The following is a 20,204-nucleotide window of genomic DNA, read 5'->3' as shown; positions in this document are numbered from 1 at the left end:
TGGCTTCCCCGGTGTGGACATTTTTCAGAGTTTCTGAGGCAGATAGTGCGTTTGCAATTTGCAATACATGTTCGGCAAAAGTTCGGTGAACTACCGTAATAAGCCTAAAAACTGTTCAAAAAGTGCAACTTCTCTGCTTTCAGAAACTGTTTGATTTTTTTAGATTGGGCATATAGTTCATGAATTACGATAGTTTGAAGGAACGCTGTAAAATCCTGTCTGCGCCGACAGCTCTCGGAGCAAGACGCGAATCTATCGGCATTAGTCACATTTACAGTGATTTACCTAATTATAGGCCTGGCGGTGGCGCTGGGGGCTCTCATCGCCGACCTGCGGGTGAAGTCCCTCCTGGCCCTGCCCAACTTGGGATGCTTCGCCCTGGTGACCTCGCTACTGTTCTTCAAGGCGCTGGAGATGGACGCCAACCCCTTCGCCCTGGGCTGCTTCCTGGGCCGGCTGGTGTGCGACCCCCTGCTGGACGTGTACTTCAGCGGGCTGGGCGCCACGGAGCGCTGGCTGCCCGTACTGTCCCGCGGGAAGGTGTTGAGGAGGCTATCCCTGCTCCCCCTGGGTCTGGTGGAGGTGAGTGTGGCGGTCGGACTTTATTTCGACAAGACACCTGCGGTCGCGTTGTGAATGAGGAATCACAGGAGGATGTAGCACAATTAAAAATACTTTTTTTTAGCGTTTGTGGTCCTCTAATGAGCATTTGTAGTCCTCTAACGAGCGGTTGTAGTCCTCTGTAATGAGCGTTTGTAGTCCTCTAATGAGCGTTTGTAGTCCTCTGTAATGAGCGTTTCTCGTTTGCGTTCTCGTTTGCGTTCCCCCCCCCCACAGGTGGGTTTCTTCGTGCAGGCGGCCCTGAAGCTGGGTCACCTGGAGCAGTGGTACCTGGTCATCCCGGGCTTCTGCGTGTTCGGCCTGTTCTGGACCGTGTGTCACGTGGTGCTGCTGATCACGCTGTGGGGCTTCCACACCAAGCTGAGCGGCTGTCAGAAGGCGTGGGCGGGCCAGCGCGGCGCCGCCCCGGAGGCCCTGTGCCGGAACATGGACCGGGTCATGGCCTCCCGCGGGATGAGGCACTTCTGTCTGATCTCGGAGCGCCTGGTCTTCTTCAGCCTGGTGTCCACCGTCATCCTGGGAGCCGTTTCCTGGCAGGTAAGGAACGCCGAATCGGAAATCGGATCGTATTATTAGTTATTCGTCGACGTAGGTCGCCCGCGGGCTGTAATTGACGTCGTAAAACGCTTTCCGGGACCTCTCTTGTTTTATTTTTATAAATATTTTCATTTGAAACCAATTTTCCAATTTTCATTTTTCATCCAAAGCGACCTACCATTAGAGATTGCAGGGACATTCTCCCCCGGAGTAAGTGCCTTACTCAAAGTGGTGAGTCAGGCCTGTAATTATGGCTGTTCTGAATCAGGGAAAAACCCGAAAAATGAAAAGAGTTTGTGTTTTCACTCATTTTTTTTTTCACATCTTATTGCAAATCTCTCCCTTCCTGTCTAAATCTCTACTCTCAATAAAATGAAAAATATGAGTGGGACTGAACTCAGAAAAAATAGCTTTAAAAAAAAAAAAGACAGGGCCTGTGTCCTACACAGCTATAGTGTAATATAAGACACTCTGCTACCTAAAAGCATCAACCTCTCAGGTCGTAACCCCCGCTGAGTGATGTGAGCGGCGCCATGTGTTCGCCAGGTAGTCCCAGGCTGAAGCCATGCCTCCTCCGTCAACCGTGACCAATTCAATTAGCGCTTTATTATCCTTATCTACTCTCATAAAGAACAGCAGTTATTTATTAGAGTTATTAAGCCCTTTTAGGAGTGTCATCCGTGATCTTCGTTTACGACGACGTGATATTTCATCTCTCAGCCTGTTTCGGATTTCACCCGAATCAGTAATGCGTCGTCTGGAGATTTGAGTGGATGTTTGCGTTATAGTTCATGCACTCAAATTAGGATTCTAGGAGCTATTTTTTTAAATGTATATATATATATATATATATATGTTACGGTACATGTGGGAATACGATACATGTGGGGGAAACTAGGGTTAGGGTTAGGTGCTACGTCGACTTGGTACATGCTGGCATGTCTAACCCCAACCCTAATCCTAACCCTAACCCTAACCCTACCCCTACCCCTAATCTTAACCGTAGCACCCTAGCACCTAATCCTAACCCTAGTTTTCCCACATGTACCGTATTCCCACATGTACCGTAGCATATATATTTTATATATATATATGTATTCCAGCGATTTACTGCCCTAGTCATACGGAAAGGCCATAACAGGCAGAGTTGGATAACTCAATGATTCAGTCCAGTCTCATTAACGAGCACCTCGAGCGTTCTCTGACAGAGACAACAAAGCTGAATGTAATAATGAGCACGTCCGTAATGCGGCGGGGTAGCAGCCTTGTGCGGACGTGGAGGAGCCGTGTCATTAGAGCCTCAGAGCTGTGAGGAGCCGAGGTGAGGACGTGGAGGACCAGCTGTGATGCCTTTGGCACGAGGAGCCTTTTAACACCAGACATATGAGCCTTTTTAACAAGAGATGTAGGAATGAATTACCAGGTCTGCTCTCGCTCTCTCTCTGTCGCTGTCTCTCTCTCACTCTCTCTCTGTCTCTCTCTCGCTCTCTCTCTGTCTCTCTCTCGCTCTCTCTCTGTCGCTGTCTCTCTCTCTCTCTCTCTCTCTCTCTCTCTGTCTCTCTCTCTGTCTCTCTCTCTCTCTCTCTCTTTCTCTCTCTCTCTCTCTCTCTCTCTCTCTCTCTCTCTCTCTTTCTCGGTCCAATTAGACAGGTCAGAATGAGCAAAATGGCATATTTTAACGAGCTCCTATTATGAATACCACCGGAGCGCAATTGAGGAAATAAAGTGGCATAGCGGTATAGTATCAAATTTAAAGTCGGAAAAGCAAATAGGCTCCCTTATTTGAACACAGTGGATACAATGAATAAAGCTTATTTTTTTACCGCATTGGCAGGACTTTCAGTTGTGTGTGTGTTTGAAGCTTTGACGGGTGTTCTGGTTCTAATGTGTGTGTGTGTGTGTGTGTGTGTGTGTGTGTCTGTGTCTGTGTCTGTGTGTGTGTGTGTGTGCTCACGTGTTGCAGCCCTCCAACGGCCTCTTCATGAGCATGTTCCTGGTGGTCCTCCCCCTGGAGTCCCTGGCCCACGGACTGTTCCACGAGCTAGGCAGCACCCTGGGGGGCACCTGTGTGGGCTACGCCATCGTCATCCCTACCAGCTACTCCAGGTAGGACTGTAGACACACGCACACACACACACACACACACACACACGCACACACAATCCCTTCAAATCCCCAAACCCGTCTCTGCCACAGTTAGCAATTCCGCACCTGCCTCGTTCCGGAAGCAGTTAGCCGTCTGCACCTGCCTCCTATGGAGCAGTTAGCGCCTTAGCATCTGCCGCCCGCCGGAGCCGTTAGCCGTCTGCATCTGCCGCCTATGGAGCAGTTAGCGGTTAGCATCTGCCAGCCCTGTTCCCGGTGATTGCGGATGCAGGCCCACGGCCACACAGATACTCTGTATGCCGGAGCTGAGTATGCAGAGCCTGGCGGGGGGGCGGGGGGGAGGGGGGCCGAGGCGTGAGGAGAATATAGCAGCGGTATAATCGAGCTGTTTGATGGGTTTCAGATCATGTTTTTACAATGATGAAGGCTCCCTCGAGGAGGAGAGGAGGAGGAGGAGAGGAGAGACATAAAGAAGGGAGCGAGCAAGACAGAAATAGGGGCGGTCGAGCAAAGAGGGGACACGGGATAGATGGAGTGGAGGAGGAGGAGGGGTAATCAGGGAGGGAGAGTGAGCGAGTGTGTGAGAGAGAGAGAGAGAGGGAGGGAGGGAGGGGAGGGGAGGGAGGGGAGGTGAGAGATGTAGACAGAGGGAGAGTACTTTTAAAGAGGGGGAGGGATGACAAAAATACAGGGAGATGCAGGAAGAGAGAGAGAGAGAGAGAGAGTGAGAAACAAAACAGGGGGCGGAGAGAGGGGCGGACAGATGGATATCTAGAGGAGGATATGCTTTTCACAATGGACGGGGGCGGGCGGGAGAGGGAGAGGAAGAGGAAGAGCGCACCTGAGCGTGGGAGATGTCAGATCAGGCACGCGGCTCGTCGCCTACGGAAACATAACAACCCAGTGAACCCCACACAGCGGGGGGGGGGGGAAACAGGCGATTCTTCGTGGAAGAATTCAGCCAGTCAGTGTCGCCCCCGTCTAGTGTCCCTGTCCCCCCCAAAACATGTTCTCCCTCGGATGCTCGTGGTCGTCGGAGTGGAGCCAGGCAGACGGATCACGTCAGGCCCGAAGCCCCCCCCCCTCCTCAGTCACCCCCCCTCCTCAGTCACCCCCAAACAAACAAGCCTTACAGTGATCTATTCATTGTCTGTTCAACGGAATTCATAAATAAACTCGACCAAGGCCTCTCTCTCTCTCTCTCTCTCGCGCGCGCGCAACTTGGTAACGCCTTCGCTGGCAATTCTCATTTGATATGATGCGTGAGTTATGCAGATGTCTATATGAGTGATGTGTGGGGTAGACAGAGATATTAATAACGCTGGGTTGAGCAGGTAAGATAGCCTTGATGTGTGTGTGTGTGTGTGTGTGTGTGTGTGTGGTTGGTGGGTGGGGATGTGTGTGTGTGTGTGTGTGGTTGGTGGGTGGGTGGGGATGTTTGGGTGTGTGCGTGTGGTAGGGCTGCACGATTAATCGATTTTAAATCGAAATCGCGATTTGAGATGGTGCGATTACCAAATAAAACGCTCAGGTGTGAATCTGTGAAGACGTTTCAGTAGCTAGCAACATTCATGGTGTGGATAAATGGCTTCAGCAGAGCCAGAAGCAACGATTTAGTCCCGAAGAAAAACAGCACTTCTGTTGTAAGTATTTCGGGTTTAGGACGACAGATGTGCAACAAAAGCAGGTGTTGCGCACGACCTGTCGTGGAACAATCTCTACATCCAGAGGCAACACCACAAACCTGTATCAGCACTTGAAAAAGTACCACGGGCAGCTCTATGACGGAGAGTTAAGTGAACGTCCCGTAGCCCAGTCTAACGTTAAGCAAACTAGAGTTTTAGAGTCGTTTGCGGCTGTTACGCCGTATGAAAAGGGCTCACGAAGGCACCGTGAAATAACCAATTCCATCACGCATTACCTCGCTTTATAAAGACATGGTGTCTATTAACACTGTGAGCAACGAAGGGTTTAAAAAACGAATCCAAACGCTCAATAAAAGATAATGTGATTCCATCCCGCACGTACGGAGCTGAAAAATGTCGAGTACTATGCAACAACAACCGATCTGCGGTCGAGCCGTGCACTTACATACATTACGACGAGTTGAAGAGTTGCCGGCAAACGGTATACTTTCCTGCTTTATTATCACTTTATTTAACTTGATTGCAGTATGTGCAATATTTAGATGCTGCTCCTGAGCCATAATTAAATAACCTTGTTTGTAGAAAGGTCCTATTTTATTTTCATATTGGAATTGTTACATTTTTTGGACACTTGAGAGAAACAAAATGGCAGCTGTTTAAAAAACCCATAAGTTCTCAGCATTAGAATTAGAGCAGTTAACAGTTTGATGGCATCATGTGGTAATGCTCTCTGAAATTAGCCCATGATAGAAGGTGATAGACAGATTCATCCAATCACCTGCCAACTATTGTTGAAAGTACCTGCCCTTTTCCAAACAGCTTCCAATGAAGCTTTCCTAGATGGTTGTGTGAAACAAACCATCTGAGTCAGGTTAGTAATGCTCCATCACATGTTTTAATCTGAAGCTTGATTTTAAAGCAACCCAACTTTAAAGCAACCCAACTTTAAAGCAACCCAATGTAAGTTTAGTTCTTTCACTCGTAGCTCGGGCTGTGGGGGTGCTAGAGGAGGGAGCCTCTAAGTCCCCTGAAGACGTACAAACAAACTGCACGTTGATACGACCTTCCTAGCCGGAGATATGGCCACACTTTACAAAAACGTCCTTTGGGTCGTTTAAAAAAAAAAAAACCGCAAATTAAATCGCAATCGCAATATCTGTCCAAATAATCGCAATTAGATTTTTCCCCAAAATCGTGCAGCCCTAGCGTGTGGGTGGGTGGGTTGTGGTTGTGGGTGTGTGTGTGTGTGTGTGTGTGTGTGTGTGTGTGGTGGGTGGGGATGTGTGTGTTTGTTGGTTTGGGTGTGTGTGTGTGTGGGTATGGGTGGGTGGGGATGTGTGGGTGTGGGTGTGAGTGTCTGAGGGGGGGGGGGTTCCAGATGGATCTCAGTCTTGACCTCCAGATTGAGGTTGGGACACTGCTACTACAAGGGGGAGTCACTTCCTCTCTCTTCCTTTCATCCCCCCATCAAATCACTGACCTGCCTTCACCTCTTTTTCACGCCCTTTTTCTCTACATGTGCCGCCCCATCGCGCCCTTCATCTCTCAAACTCTCTCTGTCACACAATTACTTTTTTTCATGGGAATTCAGAAGTATCTTAACAAATAGACAAATTGTTGGAAGTATAAAATCACCCGTTTTTACATTTTTAGAACAATGCAAAACAAAAACAACAGACAGTACAGTACAAAAAAGGAGGAAACTAAGAAAAAACAGTAAAAGACTCAAAACAAAACAAAGAAATGGCTGTGCTGCACATGGGGCTGAATGAACATTCATACTTCAAGAAGGACAATGAATTATCATTGTTGTAACCAACCATTGACCAATGAATATATAAATACAAATAGTAGCATACTGTGTGCTTTGTAAAATAAGAAATAAGACTTATAATAAGAATAATATAATCATCTAAAGAAGGAATTGCATTAACAAAAGAAAGAATAGGATCCCAAGTGTTGTTGAACTTATTAGTGCAGCCCCTTATATTATATTTGATCTTCTCTAAACATAAAAAGGACATTCAGTCCTTCAACCAGGAATTAGAAGATGGAGGCTTTTGGTCCTTCCAATGCAGTAAAATACGCCTGCGGGCTACAAGCGAAGCAAAGGCTATAACATCGTTCTCCCTGGTAGTGAAGCTGGAAAATTCCTCAGAAACACCAAAAACAGAAATTAAAAGGCTAGGAACTACCGGCTTATTTTTCATGGGAATGTTGGCATGGGAAACATACGTTTACATTGCCAAAGCAAGTTGAAGATAAAAACAAAAAAAATAATGTAATGTGCATACAATTAAAGATATACTAGAATAAACAAATGATTAAACTTATTTAGTCTTAGGGTGGTTGTACTTCATTGGACGTCCTTTTACTGTGACAACAGCTAACAAATCTGGCTGCTGTGTTTGCACATTGTTGGACTTCACCCAGCAGATAATATGGCAGTTTTTGGACATTGGTTGTGTCTTTAAAGTATTTTGGGTGTTTGTAATCAGTGGGAAGTATGTGTCTCTGATGTCTTTGTACAGTTGGCAGGTAGTTTAAAAAGTGCAGCTCTGTTTCCACCTCATTTTGTGTGCAGCGGGTGCATAGTGTCTTGTCTTGGGAGCCAGGTCTGCCTGTGGCAGCCTCTCTCGACGGTGAGACTGTGCTCACTGAGTCTGTACATAACTTTCTTTCGTTTTGGATCAGTCACAGTACTCCGGTATCCTGCCACTGTGTATTCTCTGTTAAGAACCAAATAGCATTCCGTTTTGCTCTGGTTTTATGGTTTATTCTTTCCCAATGTGTCAGGTAATCTTCTTTTTGTTTTCTTATAATTTGGTTTTAGTCTAATGGGGTTTCTGTCTGGGGGGCTCGGCTTGCCACTTGTCACACTCTCCATGTTCAATCTCTCCTATTCCTCCTTTTCCGACTCTTCTCTTCCTCCTCATCCCCTTCTTAATCAATCTCTCCCCCCCCCCCCCCCCTCTCTCTCTCTCTCTTTGCCTGCCTGTTCACTCACCTGTCCCCCAAGTCAAGTCCCCAAGAGTTAAACCACTACCACTCTGTATGCAATACCTACTGTATGCAAATGCCAAGGAGGCATACACTGTCTCAGCACTCCCACCACTTGGCAGGTCAGATCACAACCTGGTCCTACTCCAGCCCTCCTACAAACCCTGTGTTATGAGGCAGCCTGTGACCACCAGGACACTCAGGAAGTGGACACCGGAGGCCTGTGAGACCCTCAGGGCCTGTTATGAATGCACAGACTGGGTGGAACTACAGAACACAGAAGGTAATAGGGGGCGCACAGCTGTGGACAGGATGGTTGACTGCTGCACTGACTATTTGACATGGTGCAGGGACATGATTGTTCCGACGAGGACGGTGCGTTGCTTTCCAAACAATAAACCATGGATTACCTCTAACATCAAGCTACTACTGAACCAAAAAAAGGCTGCCTATAGAGAGGGGGACAGAGACAAGCGCAGGCTGATACAACAAGAGCTGAAGAGGAGTATGAAACAGGCCAAGGTGGACTACAAGAACAAGGTGGAGAGGAAGCTGCAACACAGCAACACCAGAGAGGTGTGGAAGGGGATGAAGACCATCACCGGCTACAAACGGAAGAACAGTCAGGCAGCGGTCCCAGACTTGGCTAAGGCCAATGAGCTCAACCACTTTTTTAACAGGTTTGACTCAGCGGCCGGTGCCTACTCTGTCCCTGCTGCCCCTCCCACTACCTCTCCCGCTCCACCAGCCTCCCCCACATCCCACAGCTACAGGCTCGGCAGCACGGCTGGGCCCCCTTCCCCTCCCCTCCCCCCCCCCCCCCCCCCCTCCCCTCCCCTCCCCTTCCCCTCCTCTCCCCCCCTCTCCCACCAAGCCCCCCCCCCCCTGTCCCTCACAGTGGAGGAGGTAAGGGCGGAGCTGAAGAGGCTGCACCCTGGAAAGGCGGCGGGTCCTGATGGGGTGTGCTCGCGGCTGCTGAAGGTCTGTGCAGACCAACTGGCTGAGCCCCTCCAGAAGCTCTTCAACCTGAGTTTACAGTCAGGGACGGTACCGGTTCTGTGGAAAACATCATGTCTCGTGCCAGTACCCAAAACTGGGCGCCCGGCCGAGCTCAACGACTACAGACCGGTTGCCCTCACTTCACATAGTATGAAGACACTGGAGCGGCTGTTTCTGAGACATCTGAGACCACAGACTGAACATGCACGTGATCCCCTGCAGTTCGGGTACCAGGAAAAAGTTGGTGTGGATGACGCTGTCCTCTACCTCCTCCATCGTGCTTACTCCTACCTGGATGAGCCGGGAAGTCAGGTGAGGATAATGTTCTTTGACTTTTCAAGTGCCTTTAACACCATCCAGCCTCTTCTACTCCGAGAGAAGCTCTCAGGTATGGGGGTTGATCCCTCCACTACATCCTGGATCATGGACTACCTCACTGGACGGCCACAGTCAGTCAGGCTGGGGAACTGTGTCTCGGACACAATAGTGAGCAACACCGGGGCTCCGCAGGGAACTGTGCTGGCTCCCTTCCTGTTCACCCTGTACACATCAGACTTCAAACACAACTCTGAGTCCTGCCACGTACAGAAGTACTCTGACGATACAGCCATAGTGGCGTGTGTGAGGGATGGACGGGAGGGGGAGTACAGGGATCTGATAGGAGCCTTCAGCGCCTGGAGCGAGAGGAATGGTCTGCTCCTCAACCAAACCAAGACCAAGGAGCTAGTTATAGACTTCCGTAGGTCTAAGCCACCTCGGTTGCCCATTAACATCCGGGGCGAGGATATCGAGGTGGTGAAGACCTACAAGTACCTGGGGGTGCATCTGGACGACAAACTGGACTGGTCCAACAACACAGAGGCACTTTATAAGAAGGGCCAGAGCAGGCTGTACTTCTTAAGAAGACTTAGGTCTTTTGAAGTGTGTGGAGAGATGCTGGCCATGTTTTACCAGTCTGTCATGGCCAGCATTCTCTTCTACGCTGCAGTCTGCTGGGGGGGAAACATAACCAAGAGGGATACCGGACGGCTGGACAAGCTCGTAAAAAAGGCGGGTTCAGTGGTGGGAAGGAGCCTGGACTCTCTGGGGACGGTGGTGGAGAGAAGGACTAGGAGTAAGCTGCTGTCCATCAGGGACAACCCCAACCACCCCCTCCATCATGTCCTCGCTGGGCAAACCAGCAGCCGCCGCAGAGGGCGGTTCATTACGATCCGCTCCCGGACGGAGCGATATAAAAAATCATTTATCCCGGCTGCACTAAGACTGTTCAATGGCAACTAAAGTAGCAGTCGGGGTCAAGGCTCCTGAATCTGTATTTATTATTTATTTTAATCACCATCATCACTTTTTTAGTATTTTAATATAAATAACTATAGCCATCCTTTTAATCCACTTTTATATCAGATCTCACTGTTTTTTTTATATACTGTACATGGCTGGCCCAGTGTTGTTGTCTGTCCTTTATGTTGTGTTGTGTTGTTATGTGTGGTTTTTAGTGGAGTGGCGCGGCAAAATGAATTTCCCCACGGGGATAAATAAAGTATTTATCTATCTATCTATCTCTCTCTCATTATTCATTCTCCTCTCCTCCTCTCACCCCCCCCCCCCCCTCTCTCCTCCCAGTGCTGACGGCCAGCCCACCCTGCTGCCCCCGGAGCGGGTCCAGGAGTTGAACGTGCGCTCCACGGGGATGCTGAACAGTGTGCAGCGCCTCTTCTCCCACCACCTGATCGAGACGTTCGGCTGCGACTACTCCACCAGCGGGGTGACCCTGGACGCCCTCCAGACCAAGCTCAAGGCCTTCCTGGACCTGCGTGCGGCGGACGGCCCGCGCCACGACACCTACGTGGTCTTCTACAGCGGCCACACGCTGAGGACGGGCGCCTGGGCCCTGGCAGGTGAGGTCACAGGGTCACAGGGACACAGAGGGGCCGCAAACTCTGGCTGGCTGACTGACTAGTTGGCGGTTTGGCTGTTTGGCTGGCTGGTTGGTTGGCTGGCTGGTTGGCTGGCTGGTTGGCTGGCTGGTTGGCTGGTTGGCTGGCTGGCTGGCTGGCTGGCTTTACATTTACATTTTTGGCATTTAGCAGACGCCTGCTTATTCCAAAGCGACTTACAATCGATACATTTGACTAAGCAAGTGAATCATCAATCCGCCAGTCGTAGCAGGAAGAGTAATCTAGCTCAGGCCCGGGGCCATTGGCAGTCTCTGTGATATAGAAGGAAAAACTTCTGACTGGCTGTCTGGCTGGCTGTCTGGCTGGCTGGCTATCTGGCTGGCCGGCTGACTGGCTTGCTGACTGTCTATTTGGCTGACTAGCTGGCTCTCTGGCTGTCTGTCTGGCTATCTGTCTGTCTGCCTGGCTGGCTGGCTGTTTGACTGACTGGCTGTCTGTCTGTCAATCTGTCTGTCTGTCTGTCTGTCTGTCTGTCTGTCGGTTTGTCGGTCTGTCGGTCTGGCTGGCTGGCTGGCTGTCTATCTGTGTCTCTCTTTGTCTCTCTCTCTCTGGCTCTCTCTTTAACAAGCAGAGATCAGACTTGATAAAGTAGGGTTAGGTGGTCTTTCTATCTTTTTTTCTCTGCTTCTTTTTCTCTCTCTCCCTGGCAACAGAACTGGAACAACAGACCCACTTCGATACAAAAGGTCTCGGGAAAGTGCGTCAGACCGTGCGCCGGGGAAAGTGCGCACGTATCTAAAATTGTACTCTACCGTTTCCGACAGCGTCCTCCCACGCTGCTCTCTCCTCCTCTCCCTCGTTCACCTCGCCCTCGCCCGTGTCTGCGTCTGACACCGCGTCACCAAAAAAACCCGCTCAGCCCGTCGAAGAGAATTAGAACCCATCGAGCGGGCACCCATCCGGCCCGGGCCCGCTCGGACCGCTGCCCCGTCGTCGAGGTAACCGCGGTCGAACGGGTCGAATTACGGTGATGATGTATTAGCTATAAACGGAACCCGGAGCCTACGCAAGCAGACAAAAGAGCTCTGGCGTCATTCCGGTAGCGTGTGTGGATTTATCAGTGCACTGTACTGCCCCCCCCCGCGCCGGCACTACCCTCTCTCTCCGTCCTCGACGCCAACTCGGGCTTTAAACACTGACGTGCCGGACCCATCCATCCTCTCCGCAGAACCCTTCACCCTGAGGAGAGGTTCCCAAAAAACTGGAAAGAAATATCTTGGCTCCGTCTCTCTGGTGCGCTACTTAATCATTCTTCCGCCTGCCCCTGTGTGTCTGTATGCGTGTGTCTGTGTGTGTGCGAGCGAGTGCGTGCGTGTGCGTGTGCCAAGGAGGCACAGTGTGGTATTAATCGCGGTGAAGGATACGCCGTGTCATAGCCCGTGTCACTGTGTTTGAGGAAAAGGAGGCCGCCTGAGTAACAGACCTGGCCTGGTGCTGAGAGAGAGACAGGGAGAGAGACAGGCAGAGAGAGGGAGAGACAGGGAGAGAGAGAGACAGGGAGAGAGACGGGGACAGAGACAGACAGGCAGAGAGAGAGAGAGAGAGAGAGAGACAGGGAGAGAGACAGAGAGAGAGAGAGAGAGACAGAGGGAGGGAGACAGAGAGAGTGAGTGAGAGAGAAACAGAGAGAGAGACAGGGAGAGAGACAGGGACAGAGACAGGCAGAGAGACAGGGACAGAGACACGGAGAGAGAGAGAGGGGTGGGGGGTTCTTGTATACTCAATTCCACATACACTGATGCAAGTGCATGCACACACACACACACACACAGACACACTTTCATACAACATCACGTTTCGGGAGACAGATGCCGCACTCAGGATTTTAAGAGCTCTCTCCCCTCCCTCTCTCCTCTCCCTCCTCTCCCTCCCTCCCCTCCCTCCCTCTCTCCCCTCCCCTCCCTCCCTCCCTCCCTCTCTCCTCTCACCCCTCCCTCCTCTCCCTCCCTCTCTCCTCTCCCCCCTCCCCTCCCTCCCTCCTCTCCCTCCCTATCTCCCCTCCCTCCCTCTCTCCTCCCTCCCCTCCTTCCCTCCCTCCCTCCCTCCCCCCCCTCCTCTCCCTCCCTCCCTCCCTCCCCCCCCCCCTCCTCTCCCTCCCTCCCTCCCTCCCAGGCGGAGACTCCCTGCGTCTTGAACAGCTGCTGGCGTGGTGGAAGGAGCGCAGCGCGGGCGTGTACTCCCGCCTCATCCTGGTCCTGGACACGGAGAACTCCCTGCCCTGGGTCAAGGAGGTCCGCCGGGTGGAGGGGCTCTACGTGGCCGTGCAGGGGGCCGAGCTGGCCCCCCCAGGGGGCGGGGACGCGGCTGGGGATGCTGAGGCCCAGGACGCCACGCCCCTCCTCGGCGACTTCACCTCCGAGTGGGTGGAGTTCAATTGCGACCCGGACGGCGCCGCCGCCCAGTGGTCGGAGAGGGGCAGGGCGGTGGCGGCGGCGTACGGCGTCTCCAAGCGCTGGAGCGACTACGCGCTGCACCTGCCGACGGGGAGCGACGTGGCCAAGCACTGGAAGACGCACTTCCCCCGGGCAACGTATCCCTTGGTGCACCTGTCCAACTGGTGCTGCGGCCTCAACCTGCTGTGGCTGTGCGGCGTGTGCCTACGGTGCTTCCGGAGGCTCAAACTAGCCTGGTTCCCCCCCAGCGTACTGGACACGGGCCAGGGAATCAAACTGGTCCGCTCGTAAGACTGATGTGCTGGGGGCTGGTTGGGGGGGGGGGGGGGGGGGTCACAGTGGGTCTGGTATCTATGGTAACTACCTTAGAAGATGACGTCGTTCGGTGTGGTATCTATGGTGTTACCGTAAGTGACTCCGACAGTTAGTCTGGTATCTATGGATAGAAGACTACAACAGTTGGCCCCCCTGGAGTTTTTAACAAGGTGGCGTTGGATCGCTTGATCAAAACCGACTCACGTTCATTCATGTAAAAAATGTGCTAAAACATACCAGAAAAAGTTCAATTAACCGACGAACGCTTTCACTTTCGCTTTACACAATAATGTCAAAAGACATTGGCGATGAAAGTTTCATTGGACATGTTTACAGTGGACATGTTTACATTGGACATGTTTACAGTGGACATGTTTACATTGGACATGTTTACAGTGGACATGTTTACATTGTGGCAGAACCGAGTCGACAAAGTGGCGACAGCGTCCCCCTCTTCCGTTCTTCGGAGAGAGCGCTGCCAGTCAGTGTGTGTTACCATAGATACCTAGCACCACTACGGACCTTGTGTCTGTGGAACACCCATAGATATCCATGAACAGTACCTCTGGTAAAAACCAAAGAAAATGACAACCATAAGCTGATGCCTTGTGTCTTGTTCTATAGCCATAGCCATAGCCACCGCAACGTGCCTTTATATCCTCTATTCCAGAGCCCATTCTGGGTCTGTCGTGGGACAATGTGCTCTAATTTTGAAAATGTAATACCGTATGTAATTATTTTCTGTATGCAGTCTTTTATAGGAATATGGTTTCTGATTGTTTTTATGGTTACAGTTTTTTTGTACCTGGTGATTGGCATATGAAAGCCTTAAAATGACACATAGAGGATTCTGGGACAATCTTCAAGAGGGATGTCGGCATCATGGGAGTTTTGTGCGATTTTCCTGTAGCTTTTTTTTCGCCTACTTTGCTTGCCTTTCGCACAGTGTTGGAATTTATCGGGGGTAGCAAATGTCATTATCACATGAAACACTCGCAACAATTGTGGTAATTTATTCAACCCTTGATAGCCTTTTTTTTTTTTTTTACTATTATCGTTCATAAAATATATAAATATGTAGTGTCAGTGTGAAGAAGTCTTTCTTTTATCTGGAGGAAGGCTGGTGTCTGAGTTGACGGTGTCCATGGTGATGTGTTGGTTAAACAGCTCTGTTGCAGTTTTGGTGTCAATGACTCATAATATCATGAGCATCATTCCAGGAATCATAAACAGATATATCTGCCCTCATTGGTGGCATGGTGACCTATTCAGGCCAAACTTTTCCACTTCATTGACTGACTCGCTCTCTCTCTCTCTCTTTCTCTCTTTCTCTGATGCTGTGTCCCCCTTTCATCTTGCTCTCTCTCTCTCTCTAACGCTGCTTTTATGATGCACTGTGATGTTTATGCTTAAAGGTCAAATTGTATTTTTCTTCATAGGAACAGAAAAGCCTTACTCTCTGTGTATCTGGTGTCGTCCTTCCTACAAGCTTTGAACCAATGAGATGCCTTATCTCAGAATATGCCAAAAATGTAATAATAAAGTAAATATCAAGAAATTGTGATTGTGTGTTTGATCTCTTCTCTTTGATCTTCTTCTTCTTCTTCCTCTTCCTCTTCTTCTTCTTCCTGTTCTTCTTCTTCTTCAGTGATGAGAGCTTTTGTAAGATGACTGGACCCCCATCCATGCCTGCACCATAACAGCTTTTAGTCCACTGTCTCCCACAGATGGTAGGGGCGGGCGGGGTGGGGGGGGTTTGGTGATGTGAGGATTGACCAAGATGGAAGAGAAGTGGAAGGGGGGGGTGGCAGAGGAAAGGAGAAAGAGAGGAGGATATGATAAAAAAAAAGGAGAAAAAGTGAGGAAGGGGAGGAGGAGAAGAGAGTGGAGGAGTACCCGGAGGTGGCTCTGGTCCGTCCAGACTCATTAACATGGCCGCCGGGCTGACAGACGCTGAGCAAATACAGACTGCCTCTGTCTAAATGTTAGTGTTGGCAAATATTGGCTTTGGGAACTGGACAAGAGAGAAAGGGAGGGAGAGGGAAGGGAGTTGTAGTAGTAATGGTCCTGATGCTGTAGTGTCAGTTCTCACTGTCACTCTCTATCTCTCTCTCTCCCTCTCTCTGTCTCTCTCTGTCTCTGTCTCTCTCTTTCTCTCTGTCTCTCTCTCTCTGTCTCTCTCTCTCTCTCTCTCTGTCTGTCTCTTTCTCTCTGTCTTTCTCTCTTTCTCCCTCTCTCTGTCTCTCCCTCTCTCTCTCTCTCTCTCTCTCTCTCTCTCTCTCTCTCTCTCTCTCTCTCTGTCTTTCTCACTTCTGTTAGCTAAGTCCCCCTGCTCCAGCTCGTCTCCTAGGTAGAGCTTTTAAGGCTGGCGGTTTGGATGCATTTGATTAGTTTTAGACAGCCGGCCAGTGAGATGCTACTGCCTTGAGGATACTGTTAGAGTGGAGGAAACACACTTTTTAAGCTTTCGGGGGAATTTAGCAAACTCTGTTGTCAGTTTTTATCTACGCCGTGTACGGTCGGAACTGCAAGCACTGCACGCACACACAACGGGTTGGAAGGAGAGACTTGCTTTTCTGTCAACCACACACACACACACACACAGAGACAGACTTACACACACGTGCGTACACACACACATACACACGCACGCATGCAGAGACTTGCTTTTCTGTCAACCATACAGACACACACAGACACACACACACACACACACACACACACACAGAGAGACAGACATACACATGCACGCGTGCGTACACACACACACACACACAGGCAGGCATACACACGTGTGCGAGCACACACACACCCACACAAGCCTGAATGGAGTGCTGTTATTGGGTACGGTCTGTGATTCATGTATACAGCAGGAATCATTTATGAGAATATTAGATTATGGGGTGGATTCATCTTCTAAACTGGATTAGCTCATAAAAGAGCCAGTCTCTGTGGTCCACATCGATGTGCTGAGTCAGAGCACACACACACACACACACACACACACCTACACACACATACACACACACACACACACACACACACCTACACACAGACACACAGACACACACACAAACACACACGTGCACAAGCATGCACATGCACATGCAAGCACACACACACACACAAACACACACATACACCCACTTGATTTAGCAACTGGGCTTCATCTGTACTAAGTGGGTCATTTGGGCCTGTCAGACAAGGCAGCACAGTGATATGTGTGAGTGGTAGCCAGAGTATTTTTGGAGCATTACCGTGTGCTGCATCATGCTGTTGGAACCATGTTGTAATTCACTGGTGCATTGTGGGGGAGCAGAAACACTGACATAGCCACAGAGGCACGCCGGCCCGGGCTTTCAATCTTCCATTCGTTTGCCCCCAACAATAACACACTAGTGTCGTAAGAATGGACATCATTAAACTGCTGCACTGTCCACTGACATCTAGCAGTGGGGTAGTCTAGTTTTTTCTAGTGGGTATACTGTGATTTTCCCCTCCCAGCCTCATATCGTTCATTTCGGAACGCCATAAAAATAAATATGCGCTCCCTGTCTAACGTTATATATAACATATATATATATATATAACATAAATTACATGTTATAAGGCTGATCTGTGCATGATAGTGCTGCATTTTGACATATTTCATGTCGCATCTCCCCCCTTTGATGGTATAGTCAGTCCCAATGGTCCAAAAGTCAAGTGAATTTTATGAATGAAAGTAAAAGTTCTGTCACAAAACGCTGTTACGTATCCTCACACATTTTTAAGTGGGTATATGGAAATCCTTGGCCTTTCCTAGTGGGTGTACGGCGTAGTCCTGCGTATCACGTAGACTACACCACTGGTATCTAGTGAATTATAGAATGCAAGAAAGTCATAGGACAGTACAGTGAAGCATTTTTATTTCTTCCGGGTCTATGCTCCATCACTTTTTATGCATAGTCCCCCTATTTCAGGGTACCCAAACATAATAGGACAGATGTATCAGACGTCCACATTAAGCACACCGTTGTAACCCATTGACTTCTGTAAAATATTTTACTTAACACACACATGCATGAATTGTATATAGTATGGGCCTGTATTATTTGCCTTTTGACTTGCTTTTGGCTCTGTAAGAATGTCTCCTGGCAAAGGGGGTTTTATGACAGCCATATGCTCAGGACACTGTCTCAGGATACTGTCCTTATATGGTCATCTTAGAATGACTTCCTGTGACTCTGCCCTAAACCTTTGACCTGGAATAACATTAGCCCCGAGTGACATCATATGTGGGTGCCCTTTTCTCACACCTATAGGTCATCCCTATAGTACATGTGATAGGCTATTATTTGAAACTGTATTTACATATCATTGTATATAAATAGACCAGCCACGGGGGCTGGGCTGGGCTCGGCCTCTCGACCACTCCAGCAAGCTCTCTCATCATTCCAGCAGCCAGCATCACCAACAACTTGTAAATTGTACCTTCGTTCAATACATTCGTCTTAAAACTCAGAAGTATATTTGTGATCTATCTCAAACAAGTTACTTAAGAAGAAACAACACTTCTTTTCTGCCTGCCGCCATCACACCGTCCAGCTCCTCCGACTGGGTCGATCTGGGTGATCGGAGACAGGCTGGAGGGTGTTACATCTTACCTACTGTATTCTTTTATTTGGCCTACTATTCAATTGTCACATTATTTTGTTGTTGTTTTCTATCTATCTATCTGTCTGTCTGTCTGTCTCTCTGTTTGTCCGTCCGTCTATCTATCTGTCTGTCTGTCTATCTATCTATCTATCTATCTATCTATCCTATCTGTCTATCTATCTATCTATCTATCTATATATCTGTCTGTCTGTCTGTCTGTCCGTCTATTACCTACCTATCTATCTGAAAACTCCCTCTCTCTGGCAGTATGTTTTGGGTCACCATCATTCACTTCCACTGACTGACTGTTTTTCTCTGGTTCCATGAAAGGCGCTATATAAAACCAAGATATCTTCACAGTGACAAACACTTTTCTTGCTTATCACTTATTTTGCAGCTCTAAAGCACACAGGTAACAACACACAGTACAATACAGTACAAGTACAATTACAAGTACAATTCTCTACATTTGGCACAATCTTCTGTGGTAAAATCTCTTGTGTTCAAATGGAAAACACTACCACTCAGAATGCTAAACTCAAAACACCAATCACACAATCACCCTCCTCATATGGGCATACACCTATTGCTTCAATTAGCAATCATAGCTTTAGCAATAGAAGGGCCAAATGTGAGCTCTCCTGTGTTAAAATATATCTGAAATATATCTGTGTTGAAGTATGTCAGGGCTGGATTCGTCATGCCAGGCGATACTTTCCCCTCTACTTGGCCAGTGAGAACATTGCCTGTGCATGTCAACAAGGTCCTGTGGCCTTCGTGTAGAGTATACACAGAAGGCTTATTTAACTGTTTTCTATTGTTTGTTCGGTATGAAGAACACTTTAAAAATCCACATCTACGGTATTTCAGAATGAAAAGAAAATAGCGGAAAACTGTTAGAGAAACATCTTGTCCCTCTCCCCCTCCCCTTCCCATGTGTCCCCAGCACTACCTTAATTACACTTTCTTTTATTTCTTTTGTTTAGTTTTTATTACTACTCGATCTTTTCAGTTTGTAAAGCGTCTTTGGGTGTCTAGAAAAGTGCTCTCTAAGTCTAATGTATTATTGTCGGTATTGTGGATGAATAGGAGCTCCTGGTAACCTTCAGCACGGTCGTTGGTTGTCCTTTAGGGAAAAAGAAGAAAGCCGCCCTCGACGCCAATGAGATGTTCTCCTGTCATTTACAACAGCGGCCCCAGCTGCGCTCAGATGCTCGTTTGGCGGGAAATGTACTGGAGACGTAGAAATGCTGACCTTCTCTTTTCTCTTCCTCCTCCTCCTCCTCCTCCTCCCTCTCTTCTCTCCTCTACCTCCTCCCTCTCTTCTCCTCCTCCCTCTTTTGTCCTCCTCCTCCTCCTCCCTCTCTTCTCTCCTCTACCTCCTCCCTCTCTTCTCCTCCTCCCTCTTTTCTCCTCCTCCTCCTCCCTCTCTTCTCTCCTCTACCTCCTCCCTCTCTTCTCTCCTCCTCCTCCTCCTCCCTCTTTTGTCCTCCTCCTCCTCCTCACTCTTCTCTCTTCCCTCCCCTGTTCTCTGGAAATAGCCAGAGTAGTAATGGGATGAGATTATTGATTCAACATAGGACGACTCCAAACTGTATGAGAGTACATGCGTGCGTGTGCGTGTGTGTGTCTGTGTGCGTACTCCAAAAAGTACATTTTTGAGAGGCCCACGAGGTGAGGATGTGTTTGGTAGCCACTTAACCAGGAGGGAGCCTCGCCTCTTCACATGATTATTTTAAAGAGAAGTGCCTTCCAGAACCTTCCAGCATCCCACGTCCTTCCCACGGCGCGGCTAGGGGAATACGATAACCCCCTGACGTAATAAGATAATAATATATGCCATCTAGCTGACGCTTTTATCCAAAGCGAATGACCTTGCGGTGAGGGCAGATACATGTTTCAGTATATATGGTCCCGGCGGGATTCGGCGGGAATCTAACCCCCAACCTAAGTGTTGTTAACGGTTAACGCCACGCTCTACCGAACGAGCC

At 49.2% G+C, this 20,204-nt stretch overlaps 1 protein-coding gene across 1 annotated transcript in view; it reads left to right on the top strand.

Moving 5' to 3' along the window:
* Nucleotides 1–15,075, top strand: part of tmem168a (transmembrane protein 168a) — a 16,608-nt gene extending 1,533 nt beyond the window's left edge. The window contains exons 3-7 of the mRNA XM_080537443.1: nucleotides 296–582; nucleotides 838–1,158; nucleotides 3,122–3,264; nucleotides 10,533–10,807; nucleotides 12,980–15,075. Of these exons, the coding sequence (XP_080393569.1) occupies nucleotides 296–582; nucleotides 838–1,158; nucleotides 3,122–3,264; nucleotides 10,533–10,807; nucleotides 12,980–13,551 (1,598 nt within the window). The 3' untranslated portion in view covers nucleotides 13,552–15,075. The remainder of the gene's footprint in view (nucleotides 1–295; nucleotides 583–837; nucleotides 1,159–3,121; nucleotides 3,265–10,532; nucleotides 10,808–12,979) is intronic.
* The last annotated feature ends 5,129 nt before the right edge of the window (nucleotides 15,076–20,204 follow it).

Source organism: Nansenia antarctica (assembly GCF_963989245.1).
Source record: "Nansenia antarctica genome assembly, chromosome: 8".
Taxonomy (NCBI): Eukaryota; Metazoa; Chordata; class Actinopteri; order Argentiniformes; family Microstomatidae; genus Nansenia; species Nansenia antarctica.
Note: the sequence above shows the minus strand (reverse complement) of the source record. Positions and strands in the feature narration are given on the sequence as shown.